The following is a 12534-nucleotide window of genomic DNA, read 5'->3' as shown; positions in this document are numbered from 1 at the left end:
TCCCTACAACAAATTATAGGGATTGCCCACGAGAGACCCCCAGCTCCTGCCCTCATGCCCTAGAGGGGCAGCAAGGAGCCCAGCTCCTGTGCCCGTGGGGGCCAGGGTTGCTGGAGGAAGCATGGAGTCAGGGCTCAGGGCATAGCCCACCTTCAATCATCATGAGGGGGCTGAGTGACTTGACTAAGGTCCCGGGATAGTCTGTGGCAGAGCTGGGAACAGGGTCTCCTCTCTGAACAGAGGCTTCTTTGCCTTCCAGAGATGGAAAAAGAGACATCCTTGCTGCCACTGGAAGGACTGATCAGCAGATAGAGGTGTTGGGGGAGAAGAAGATCATTACTTCTTCTGAACTCTTCTTCTAGGAAACCATAGTGAGCAAATCATTGGGTTTTTGGTCCTCTGGCAAGTGTGGGGGGGAAACCAACCAACCAACCCCCAAAACAAACCTTGATCCAGGACAAACAAAGATGTTGTATGACCCAAGGAAAAAAAAATCATTTTGGATTTGAGCCTTTTTATTAAAAAACAAAAAGGAGGGGTGGGGGGAGCATTTTAAAAAAATAGAGTTTATGAAAATGGTGAAGCAATAAGTTTCAAGAAAAAAATGGAAATGTGCAATTTTGAATATAGTTAAATGAAACGTTTTGTGTTTAGTTAATTAATAAAGAAATATTTCAACCCAAAAAACCAGCAACGTTCAGATGGAATTGGCTGAGGTTTATGCTTTGCTGAATCTGCAGTTTTTCCAAAGGAAGTTTTGGCCCAAATACTTTTCAGCCTGTTTGAATCATGGACTAGAGGTGATAAAGTTAAATATCCTTATTAATGATCTGAAAGATGGGATGGAGTACACACTAAACAAATCGGCAGATGACCCCAAATGGGGGGAGCAGTAGATGTGCAGGGGGGTAAGGGTTGGGATTCAGAGAGACCTGGACACATTGGAGGACTGGGCCAAAAGAAATCTCATGAGGTTCAACAAGGACAAGTGCAAAGTGCTGCACTGAGGAGGGAGCAATCCCCTGCACCGGTGCAGGCTGGGGGTGGCGGGCTGGGCAGCAGCTCTGCAGAAAAGGACCTGGGGGGACAGGGGACAAGAAGCTGGGCAGGAGCCAGCAGTGTGTCCTTGGTGCCAGGAAGGCTACCGGCATCCTGGGCTGCATTGGTAGCAGTGATGCCAGCAGATTGAGGGCAGTGATTCTTCCCCTCTGTTCAGCACTGGGGAGGCCACATCTGGAGTCCTGTGTCCAGCTGTGGGCCCCCGCTGCAGAAAGGATGTGAGCACACTGGGGAGTCCAATAAAAATGGTTGGGAGGCTGGGGGACAGGACTGGTGAGGAGAGGCTGAGGGAACTGGACTTATTGAGTCTGGAGAAGAGAAGACGGAGGGGGATTGAATAGCAGCCTTCACCTCCCTGCAGGGGGGCTGCAAAGAGGATGGAGCTGGGCTGGTCTCAGTGGGGGCAGATGACAGAAGGAGCAACGGGCTCAAGCTGCAACAAGGGAAGTTGAGGTTGGATATTAAGAAAAACTCTCTTATTAGGAGGGTGGTGAAAAGCAGGAGCAGGTTACCCACAGGGGTTGTGGAGTCTCCATCCTTGGAGGGTTTTAAGGCCCAACTCGAGAAAGGCTTGTCTGGGATGATGTAGTTGGGGCTGGTCCTGCTTGGAGCAGGGGTTGGACTTGACGTGACCTCCCGAGGTCCTTTCAACCTTCATTTCCTACGATTCTAAGTTCAGGGTTTAACGTAACTCAGGAACATGACTTAGTCCTGTCTACGACAGCCAGGCAAACCATGAAACAACGATCACGTTAGAACATGACCACCCTTCTGGACATTTTGCAAGTGTTGGAGAGGTCTTTATATCGACCTGTGGCCGTTACCCCATTTACCTATTAAGCATTTCACCTGCATGCTGCATTTCCATTTTCTCTACACATGCTTCCACAGCGGGTGTGAACACCCTACCTTGGCCTTCTCTTCCAAGCACTTAATCAAAGCTGAATTCAGGTATTGTCGGAGGTTGTTATTTTCTTCATGTAACCTAGCAAGTTCCTCTTCCTTCTGCAGCAAGGTATCTTGAAGCTGCAAAATACAGAGACGAATGAATACACGCTTCTGGGGTGTGTTGACTCTGTAACCTAATAGCCGCTGCCCTGCTCGGATTGGCCTGCCAGGATTTGATGATTTTTGTGTTTGCTTTGTGAACACAATCCCCAGAACCCCTTGTCCCGGCACCTCTCCGTGGCATGACTGTTCAGTTCTCACTTTTGACTTCTCTTATTCTTTACCAAGTGCTTGAGAAGATTACTCTGAAAACCTGTAACCGCAGAAGCATAATAGAGGTGTGCAGGGTAATGAACTGCAAACAGCCCTTTAAATACACAGATTATCTCAGTCATGATGCATGACTGCCAGTTCTTCTGCTGCATGCCAGAGAGCCTCAGCTTCCCTCTGGATCCCGGCCTCTCTACCCTGGACCCAGCCAGAGGAGAAAGGAGAGGCTGAGGGTGCAGTTAATAAAATGCAGATCCCAATGTCACTCTTTCTACTAGAGTTTCATGCAGAGGACCCAATGAGAGCCAGTATCCAGTGCATACGCCAGGTAGGAGGCAGGCACTGCCACACATTGCTCACAAGCTGAATAGACAGACAAAGGGAAAGATTGAGGGAAGATGCTTGACTTTAGAGAAAAATCCTAGCACTGATCAAACCAATGGGCGAACACCCCTTGACTTCAGTGGTGCCGAGATTTTATTTTGGGTCAGGATCACCTTGAATTATGGAGCCAGGTATAAGGAGCTATAAGGGGAAACACTTAGTTGGCATACCCAATGCCCATTTTACTGCCTATAAGAATCAACTGAAAAGAAACAGGAAATGTGACTCTGTTTCTTCCCCAATGTGATTAGCTTTTGCTATGTGAGATACCCGAGGCATCTGGGTCACACACTTAAAATCTGCACAATATCAGACCCTAAGGCATTTCCCAGCAATGCCTCAGATCTCTTTGGACAGAGATGGTGTAAAGTAGATGGGCTGGAGACACGGACAGTGCAATGATCCCTTGGGATTTATTCCTTGTATCATTCCTAAGACACTGATCCTCAGCCAGAATCAGCAAACACTTCCACCCAATTCACAAGATTGACCGAGAGATTTCCAATAGGAAACCAGAGAGGCAAAACCATGCTGGCCTGCTGCAGGCTTCCTAAGTTATTTGCAGCAGACAAACTGCTCTGTGATTTTTCTGCACTCAAAAAAGGCATGCAATGGCCTGAGCCGGCATTTCCCGAGGGAGGTCTTGGTGCTGACGAGGCAGGCCTCGAGTCTAACGAGGGGTGCCCTGAGTCTACAAAAGGTCGAGAGCAGCCATTCAAATATTTCAGGAAGATGAAGAGAGAGCAGGGAAAAAAAATGACTTGGTGTTACCAGCATTTTCCATACCCGTGCCAAAGAGAAATGCAGGCTGATGGATACGTCAATCCCAAACCTGCTGCGAGTATAAATGCAGTCCAGGAGCAGGCGTGGGGGCCTGTCTCCTGTAAGCAAGGGATGTGCTCCCCCGGGGAAGGGGGGCATTATAGGACAGGTTACCTGCTTGTTTCTGTAGAGCTGGGAGGACAGCTGGTCTCCTGGCCACACGTCATCCTGACCAGCAAAATCCAAATCACAGAACGGGTCTGGGGGGGGGAACAGAAATCAAAGCAATGAACGCAGGAACCCGAGTTTCCACACCAATACAGAAACCATCATCGAGGGTATTTCAAACCCTGTGGTTTGCTCCTGCAGGCAAGGAAGGGTTTTGCTACACAGCAACGAGGTGTCAGCCATTTGAAACATTGAATAATACATCTGGAAATCACCCTTGGTTGGGGCCAAGACCTCTCTGTCTGGCAGACACTTGGATCTGTCAGTAGGAAAGGATGTTTCGATGTAAGCCTGGCAGAGACCCTATGAGGCAGAGCGGCCGGGCAGGGAGTCCAGACACCTGGGTTCCCGTCTGGACACTATTGCTCCTCCACCGTGACTCTGAGCCATCTCCCTTTCCCCATTTCTAGTAGAGTCTAACATCCAGACTGCCGGGCTGCCTTGAGGAGGATCGGGGCAGGCTGGTCGGAGACCTACCAGGTGGCACGTTCACAGTAGCCGCTTTCCAGCTGTGCCCAGCCTGTCCCTCCCGGCTCCCTTAGACCCTAGTCAGCCTAATGCATCCCCCCTCCGTACGAGCTGCCACTGACGGGGCCATGCTGCCCTGGATGGTGAGCTGGGTCCAACCAGGTTTCCCCCGTTCCTCTCTGTGTTGAAGCCTCCAGCATGGACAGTCCCAGCTGTTTTGGCTTACAAGCTGTGCCCCTCCTGCCCAACCCCCAAATTTCCCAGGGATCAAGCAGCACGCCCCAGCTTGGCATTGCGCCCCTTCCAGGGGAGATCAAGCAACACCCCTCCCAGCCTGGCATTGCACCCCTTCCAGGGGGGATCAAGCAACCTCCCCCCCCCACACCAAGCCTGGCATTGCAACCCTTCCAGAGGGGTTCAAGCAACCCCCCCCCCCAAGCCGGGCATTGCACCCCTTCCAGAGGGGTTCAAGCAACCCCCCCCCCCAAGCCGGGCATTGCACCCCTTCCAGAGGGGTTCAAGCAACCCCCCCCCCCAAGCCGGGCATTGCACCCCTTCCAGAGGGGTTCAAGCAACCCCCCCCCCCAAGCCGGGCATTGCACCCCTTCCAGAGGGGTTCAAGCAACCCCCCCCCCCAAGCCGGGCATTGCACCCCTTCCAGAGGGGTTCAAGCAACCCCCCCCCCCAAGCCGGGCATTGCACCCCTTCCAGAGGGGTTCAAGCAACCCCCCCCCCCAAGCCGGGCATTGCACCCCTTCCAGAGGGGTTCAAGCAACCCCCCCCCCCAAGCCGGGCATTGCACCCCTTCCAGAGGGGTTCAAGCAACCCCCCCCCCCAAGCCGGGCATTGCACCCCTTCCAGAGGGGTTCAAGCAACCCCCCCCCCCAAGCCGGGCATTGCACCCCTTCCAGAGGGGTTCAAGCAACCCCCCCCCCCAAGCCGGGCATTGCACCCCTTCCAGAGGGGTTCAAGCAACCCCCCCCCCCAAGCCGGGCATTGCACCCCTTCCAGAGGGGTTCAAGCAACCCCCCCCCCCAAGCCGGGCATTGCACCCCTTCCAGAGGGGTTCAAGCAACCCCCCCCCCCAAGCCGGGCATTGCACCCCTTCCAGAGGGGTTCAAGCAACCCCCCCCCCCAAGCCGGGCATTGCACCCCTTCCAGAGGGGTTCAAGCAACCCCCCCCCCCAAGCCGGGCATTGCACCCCTTCCAGAGGGGTTCAAGCAACCCCCCCCCCCAAGCCGGGCATTGCACCCCTTCCAGAGGGGTTCAAGCAACCCCCCCCCCCAAGCCGGGCATTGCACCCCTTCCAGAGGGGTTCAAGCAACCCCCCCCCCCAAGCCGGGCATTGCACCCCTTCCAGAGGGGTTCAAGCAACGCCCCCCCCCCCACAAGCCTGATATTGCCCCCCTTGCAGGGGGAGCAGCAGGGGCACTTGCGCCCTCCAGGCATGGTGCCAGCCCGCGCACCCCGCCCTCCCCCGGGTGCCCCCAGCTGCAGGCACCTGCTCCCTGGTCCTGCAGCCGCCGGGGCCGGGGCCGGGGGCTGCATCCCGACTTACCGCCGGGCTGTCCCTCGCCGCTGTTGTCCGGGAGACCGGCAGCCCAGAAAGAAACCCGGGTCTCCTTGGAGACATCAACACTGGCGGCTGACGGGCAGGCGCTGGAGCTGGAGCTGGAGCGGCAGCAGGAGCAGGAGCAGGAGCCCGCCTGGCCCCCTGCGAGGGGCGGCTCCGGGCGGGGCAGCGCGGTGCTCTGGGCAGGGGAGAGCGGGGGGCATCACGCACGGAGCATCCCCGGCGCTGGTCCCCACCCCTCCCCGCTCGCAGGGTGGGATGCAGGGATGGATGGATGCCGGGCCAGGGGCATGCAGGTGTGCCCAGCCGCATCTGGCAGCCGGCTGGGGGCTCTCCCCACCTCCCTCCCCGGGGCAGGCCGCCCTTGCGGGTGATGGCGAGGAGCAGGGCCGTCCCTGGACGCCTCCTGCAGCGGCTGCGCATCCACCCATTGCCCGGGCACCGGCTCCTGCAGCCGGGTGGCTGCCACCGGCCTGTTGCTGCAGCCCCGGGCCCCCCCCCCCCCGCTGCCCGGGCGGCTCCGCGGGGCACTCACCATCGCAGGGGCGAGCTTGCAAGGCAGGTCCGAGCAGCACCGGTGCCTTAAAGCCCCGGCGAGCTCTCCCCGGCTCTGAAGGGGGGGCAGCCCGGGGAGGCTTGTCCTAATCTAAAGGAGCTCCCGGTGACGCCTCGGACCTCTCTGCCAGCCCCGCGATCTGATTTGGTGCAAAGCTGTCAAACTTGTGACGTGCAAGCAAAGGCGAGCTCGCTGCCAGACCAGCTCGCCCCGGGGAGGAGGAGGAGGGACCCCCCCACCCAGGACAGACATCATAATAAGAGCACTGAGCCAGGGCATTGCAGTCTTCCAGGCAGCTCGGAGCAGGGCAGGCTGGGGGTGCCCCTGAGCCCGGCTGGGCAATGGCAGAGGGGGCTGCAGACCTCCAGGAATAAACCCCTCTGCTTGCAGATCTTCTCCTGGTTGCAAATCTTCGGGGATAACCCCTTGGTTGCAAACCTCCAGGAATGACCCCTCTGGTTGCACATCTTCAGAAACAACCCCTTAGCTGCACATCTTCAGGGATAATCCCTTGGTTGCACACCTTCAGGAACAACCCCCCCGGTTGCACATCTTCAGGAATAACCCCCTAGTTGCAAACATCCCTAGTTGCACACCTTCAGGAATAACCCCCTGGTTGCACACCTTCAGGGATAAACCCCTTGGCTGCAAACCTTCAGGAACAACCCCCCTCGTTGCACATCTTCAGGGATAACCCTAGTTGCAAACGTCCAGGGATAACCCTCTGGTTGCACATCTTCAGGGATAAACCCCTTGGTTGCACACCTTCAGGAACAACCCCCCTGGTTGCACACCTTCAGGGATCAACCCCCCTGGTTGCAAATCTTCAGAAATAACCCCCTAGTTGCACATCTTCAGGAATAACCCCTCTGGTTGCACATCTTCAGGGATAACCCCCTAGTTGCACATCTTCAGGAATAACCCCCTAGTTGCACATCTTCAGGGATAACCCCCTAGTTGCAAAACTCCAGGAATAAACCCCTCTGGTTGCACGTCTTCAGGGATGATCCCCCCGGGTTGCACGTCTTCAGGAACACCCCCCCGGTTGCAGATCCTCAGGGCTAACCCCTGGCTGCAAGCCTCCCGGGAGATCCCAGCCCTCCTTGCCCGCTCGCCCCCGGGCCCGTGCCCGGAGCCCGCGGCTGTGCAAGCCCCGTGCAGTGCGGTGCAGTGCGGTGCAGTGCAAAGCAGTGCAAGGTGCGCGGGTGTCCCCGCCGCCGGGCGTGCCCTGCCCGCCTGCCCCCGGCCCCGGAGCAGCCCCCGGCCGCCTGGCAGAGGGGCCAGCCCTGCAAATGCCCCCAGCTGGGGCCTGAGACAGCTCGAGACAGCGGCCATGTTGGGCTTCCCAAAAAACCCACACTCAAAACAAGGGACTTTGGGGGAGTTGAAAGGTTAGGGAGCCGACGTCATCTCCTTGCGCCCACCTCCAGGTTTTTTGGGGGGTGGGGAAGGAGGCAGAGCCTGGGGATGCCCAGCCCCCTGCCCACCAGCCAGCCTGCTGCAGGCTGCACCCGGGCACCCTGCCAGGGCAGAGGGATGCCAGCCCCCAGCCCAGCCTTCCCCCTCTCCTGGGCAGGCTGGGCTCTGCCCCTGGCCCCCTGAGAGCCAGGGTGGCAGGTGGCACTGCCTCCAAGGGGCATGGGCACACAGCTGGAGGCAGCAGCAGGAGGAGGAGGGATGAGCCTCCCCACTTCTTCCTCATGCCTCTTGCATCTCCACCCCTGTCCGGAGATAGATGCCTGTCTAGAGGGAGATGCATCTGCCTGGACAAACAGAGCTAGATCTGCACGCGCGTAGCCCTTCGGGTCGGTCTAAGAAAAGAGACCAGAGTCACCCAAAGAGCCTCTCCTGCCCACGTGCAGGGAGGGCTGGACCCCATGACCTGCAAGGTCCTGTCCAGCCCCTAACGACTATGTGCACACGCACACAAGTGCAACCCAAAACTGCAGGGTATTTTAGATCTGGAGCTGTTGAGTTGTATAGTGTCAGGGAAAATGCATGGATTTCTGTCTTTTAAGTTGTTGTAGTATAGATCTGGAGAGCATTTAACTCTGCCCCAAACGGTCACATTATCTACTACGATCCCCTTTGGTTTTGGCCTCTTGTTTCGTGGTGGCACAGGAACAGCCCCGCCACTGTGATAGCTTGCATTCATCTCTTGTTGCCTTTGTAGATAGATAGATAGAGCTATCTATCTATATATGTGTGTGTGTGTGTATGGGTAAAGGGTGGAGATATGGATTTATCGAAAAGGAAACTAAAACAGGCATAGTCTCTTGTCATCTCCCTTCTTTTTATCCCTCTCCTGTGCTCCTGTTATCATCCACCAGTCCCCCAGGCATTCATCAACACACAGCATCGTGCAGTACAGAAGCAGAAAGGCGAAATCCTCCAGAAACAAGTGGAGGTGAGGGATGTAAAATATGCTGCCCTCTACGGGCTCTCTGCAAGGCTCGAGTCCCCGCAGCAAGCCCAGGCAAGACAAAAGGCACTCCCCTGTGCATGCAAGGAAAGGCAGAAGTATTTCCAAGCATCCGGCTGTCTTCATTTCCTCAAGAAATGCATCCAGCGCCATGCGAGTGAGTGCAAGGAGCTGTAAGGCTTTGCACGCACATGTGGATAACGAAGAATTGCATTATTTTTCTTCATGAACAGGAAAAAAGCAGCGGTTCATTATTTAGAGCACAAGTCAACACTAATAATGATAAATACAAGCCTCTAAGTTTGTCGTATCAGCCTTCAGAAACTCCTTCCTTCCTTCCTAGCAATTGAAAACAAAACCTACCCCGACGCCGTTATACAGCCCTGTCTACACAGCTCGGGGCCGGGAGTCAGGGTTTCTGAGCTTGGCTGGGAGACCACGGCTAAATCGCTCTCCCTCTCTCTGCTACAGATTCCCCACCTACTTTGTAAAGTGTTTTAAGACTTAAGGGTGAAAAGCACCTTCCTGTTCGGAAAAGGGCTTTACAAACCTATTTCTATGTTAAGAAGAAAGAAGAAGACTGGGAAGTTTCAATAACAGCTGGAGATTTGGGGTTAACTTTATGTGACTTAAGTTTAAGGGTGGAAATCCCATGGATCAGAGCCCTCCAGCACGCTCACAGCCTAGGGATGTCAGATCATCCCAATGCAAGGGTGGATTGTTAATTCTAGCATCAAGGGAAATCTTCCAAAATGGGAGATGGATTTTTTTTTTTTAAGGGTCAAGGTCTGGTAGGGACAGTGCGTGCAGTACAAACACAAGGAAGTCAAGATCAGCCCCGCTAACGAGTTATTTTATTGAGGAGCTAAGGAGATGGTAACGGGGGCAGTGCTTGGTCCTCAGACCTGTTGAAGATGATAGATCTCAGAGCCAAGTCTCGCTCCTATTTGAATTTAAAGTGCACTGGAGCTTGCTTCACCTAACATTTTTTTTCTCATGTGCCCTCTTTGCAATGGCTGCTAGTCACTGCCCAGCTCCAGTCCAGATGGGCTAGCATTTTGGTGGTGAACGTATTGATCCGGACAAGTCCCAGCCCTCAGACAGATCCCCCTTGCACCGACAGGCAGCATCACTGATGGCAGGGGGGCTGCATCAGCCTGACAAAGGAGCATCATCCTCTCTAAAGGGGCTGTGGATGTTTCTGAAGGCAGAAACCTGCCATCCTTGTTGGTCCCTTTGCTTGCCGTCTCTGCCTGCAGCAGCCGTCTCATCGTCCTGGCCAAAAGCTCTCAAGCGGCATTTTAAGAACTAGGGAGGGGGTTTGTCCCACTCTTCCTGGTGGTGCACTGGCCCAGAAACTCACTCCTCCCATACTTGAAAATTTCTTGTAATTTCCAGCCGCCGTTCTCGTCAAGGCCGGTTGATACCCAGGGGATCTTATGCCAACACTGTGCTTTAGCTTTTAGGTTGACCCTGTGATGGATTCGTGGATTCGTGGACAGGAATTGTATCCCCTCTCCTTTTTGCTAGGCCACACAAACCAAGCTCTTCTCGTCGCCGGTGAGAAGAAAGGCTTCCCAGTCCTCTGATCTTCCCGGGAGTCCATCTCTGAGTCCGTTCTGGTCTGAATCCATCTTTCTTGCTGGGTTACCAGCTCTGTGCACAGCATTTCCTATGAGGTCTTTCCCCAATATAATACCAGGAGTATTGCCTTAGCTTTACTGCAAATAGCTCACCTGATGCATGCTAGGATCAGATTTGTCTTTTTTTTCTGCCTGTATCACATAAGGGACTCATTTACTGGTGCATAAAAACAGAAGGACATTTTTTGGGATTGTTGGCAGTTTGCATTGAATCTACACAGGTTTATTTATTTGCATTGATACAAGCTAAGCCAAGCTCCCAGCGTGTCTGTGATCCTTCTTTCCCCCTCTGACATAAAGCAATCCTCTGGCTGCTTGTGAAATGTTGGGAAGCCAACCCAGGAAAAGTCTCAATCTGTAAAATCGTGTTGCTGGCCTTCCTTGTCAGGCCCCATTGCATCCGTGACGCTGCCTGTCGGAGCATGGGGGGTGGTGTGCGCCCTTCGATGAGACCTCCCAGAACAAATTCTTTATAACTTCTTACATGCATGCTCCAGGTTTGCAATGAAGACATGAGATATAGTTGGATTTAACAACGAGATCTGTCTCCGCTGAGGCTGGGTGTGTGTGTCCATTCCTGTCCAGTTCTCAGTGTGCTGCATGTCCTTTTGCACGTGCGGTGGTTTGGCACAATGGGCAGAGGGCTGCTAAGCTTAGAAAAAAATGGTGGGTTTTTTAAAGTGATTTGTCCGGTGCACTTTATTGTGGGCAGCGGCACACTTGTGTATCTGCTCTGGTATGTCATCTATTGGAGAAGCGAGCTTTTAAAAAAAAAAATTGATATCTTTTACTGGACCTGCTGTTCACTGGGTGAGATGTTTTCAGACACCAGGCACCCTTCCTGAGTCACTGGCTGTCACCTGCAGCAGAGAATAACACCTGCAAAGCACCCTCCTGGTAGGCCGAGGGCTTTACAAACCTATTTATAGGTTAAAAAGAAGTAAAAATACCGAGTAGTTTAAATAACAGCTGGGGATTTGGAATTAATTTCATATGACTTGAGTTTCTCCCAGGTTCGTAAGGAATCTGTATTTTGTGGAAGGCTCTTGGGAAGTTGCAACAGGTTTTTTTAGATGTAGCCCTTGATAGCATCCTCTCCACATAGAGCAGATTTTTGGGAGTAGGTTTGTTATAACGTGATTCATTTGGAAGTTGAATGTCACAGCACATGCCCGGCTAAAGAGAGTGCTGCAAAGCCTCAGATTGAACCTAAAATGTTGGAATTATGGTATTACAGATGACTATATGTATGCAGATAAAACTTGACTCATATGCACCTACAACCTTGCCCTCTTCTTGGTGGAGAGAGAGCTGTGTGTCCTAGATCCTGTACTGCTAACGATTAATTTGTTAGCAGTTAATTAATCTGTTACCATTAATTTGTTAGCAGTTAATTAATCTGTTACAATTCATTTGTTAGCATCAGGGCTGGATCCGATGATCTTCCAAGGTCCCTTCCAGCCTTACAGTCTATGACTTTCTGACGAGCCTCCCACACCTCAAGCATCAGGAGGGACGTGTGGTTTTGCCATCAGAAGATTTGAGTTTCTTTCCACTTGATGTAACCACGTGCTTGGTGCTGTACAAGGCACAGAGAAGATCTCTTCCCATTTCAGAGGAGCTTATCATCCAAATCATGACTACTGATTGGGAGGTGAATCAGTAATGCCCTGTCTTGTGATACTAGCACATAGCTCATCCAGCGAAGGCAACATTTAAAACTGCCTGGAGCTTCCATACCTTGCCCTACGATGCACAGTCGGCCTGTGGGAACTCACTGCTGCAAGATGTTCATGAAGAAGGCACAGCATGGGAGGGTTTGGCTAATGAGAACAGGAGAAAATCCAAACATTTTGCAAGGGATGCAATCCCACTTGCTTCAGGAACTGTCCTCGACTTTGATTGTTTGGAGTTAGGGACAAACTTGCCCTATGGGCAGCTTATCCCATCTGTACCTGCTCTGGATTTCTTATACCTTGGCAGCAGCTGGAGCTGGCCGCTGCAAGAGGGAGCTGGAGAACCAGACTCTGGCTTTCATACCCTTTCCTACTGTCATGATGGAGGAGACCTTTGATTCCAGGTCCACTCCGTGATTAGAAGACATCTCCACTCCTCCTGCAGCGAGCTTTTGTGAGAACAACTGCTCTGTGTTTTTCCTCCAAACTGATGGAAAACACATCTTTGGCACAGTTTTGGGCTGCGGGTGCAGACCTGGGATTC

The 12534-nt window shown here is 53.5% G+C and overlaps 1 protein-coding gene across 1 annotated transcript in view; it reads right to left on the bottom strand.

The window, feature by feature from the left end:
• GMNC (geminin coiled-coil domain containing) overlaps positions 1 to 6776 on the bottom strand; it is an 8124-nt gene extending 1348 nt beyond the window's left edge. Inside the window, exons 1-4 of the mRNA XM_025211725.1 lie at positions 6229 to 6776; positions 5679 to 5871; positions 3598 to 3683; positions 1969 to 2085 (exon numbers count right to left, since the gene is read on the bottom strand). Coding sequence (XP_025067510.1) covers positions 1969 to 2085; positions 3598 to 3683; positions 5679 to 5871; positions 6229 to 6231 — 399 coding nt within the window. The 5' untranslated portion in view covers positions 6232 to 6776. The remainder of the gene's footprint in view (positions 1 to 1968; positions 2086 to 3597; positions 3684 to 5678; positions 5872 to 6228) is intronic.
• Positions 6777 to 12534: the final 5758 nt, after the last annotated feature.

The sequence above is a fragment of the Alligator sinensis genome, unplaced genomic scaffold, assembly GCF_000455745.1.
Source record: "Alligator sinensis unplaced genomic scaffold, ASM45574v1 scaffold697_1, whole genome shotgun sequence".
Lineage (NCBI taxonomy): Eukaryota > Metazoa > Chordata > Crocodylia > Alligatoridae > Alligator > Alligator sinensis.
Note: the sequence above shows the minus strand (reverse complement) of the source record. Positions and strands in the feature narration are given on the sequence as shown.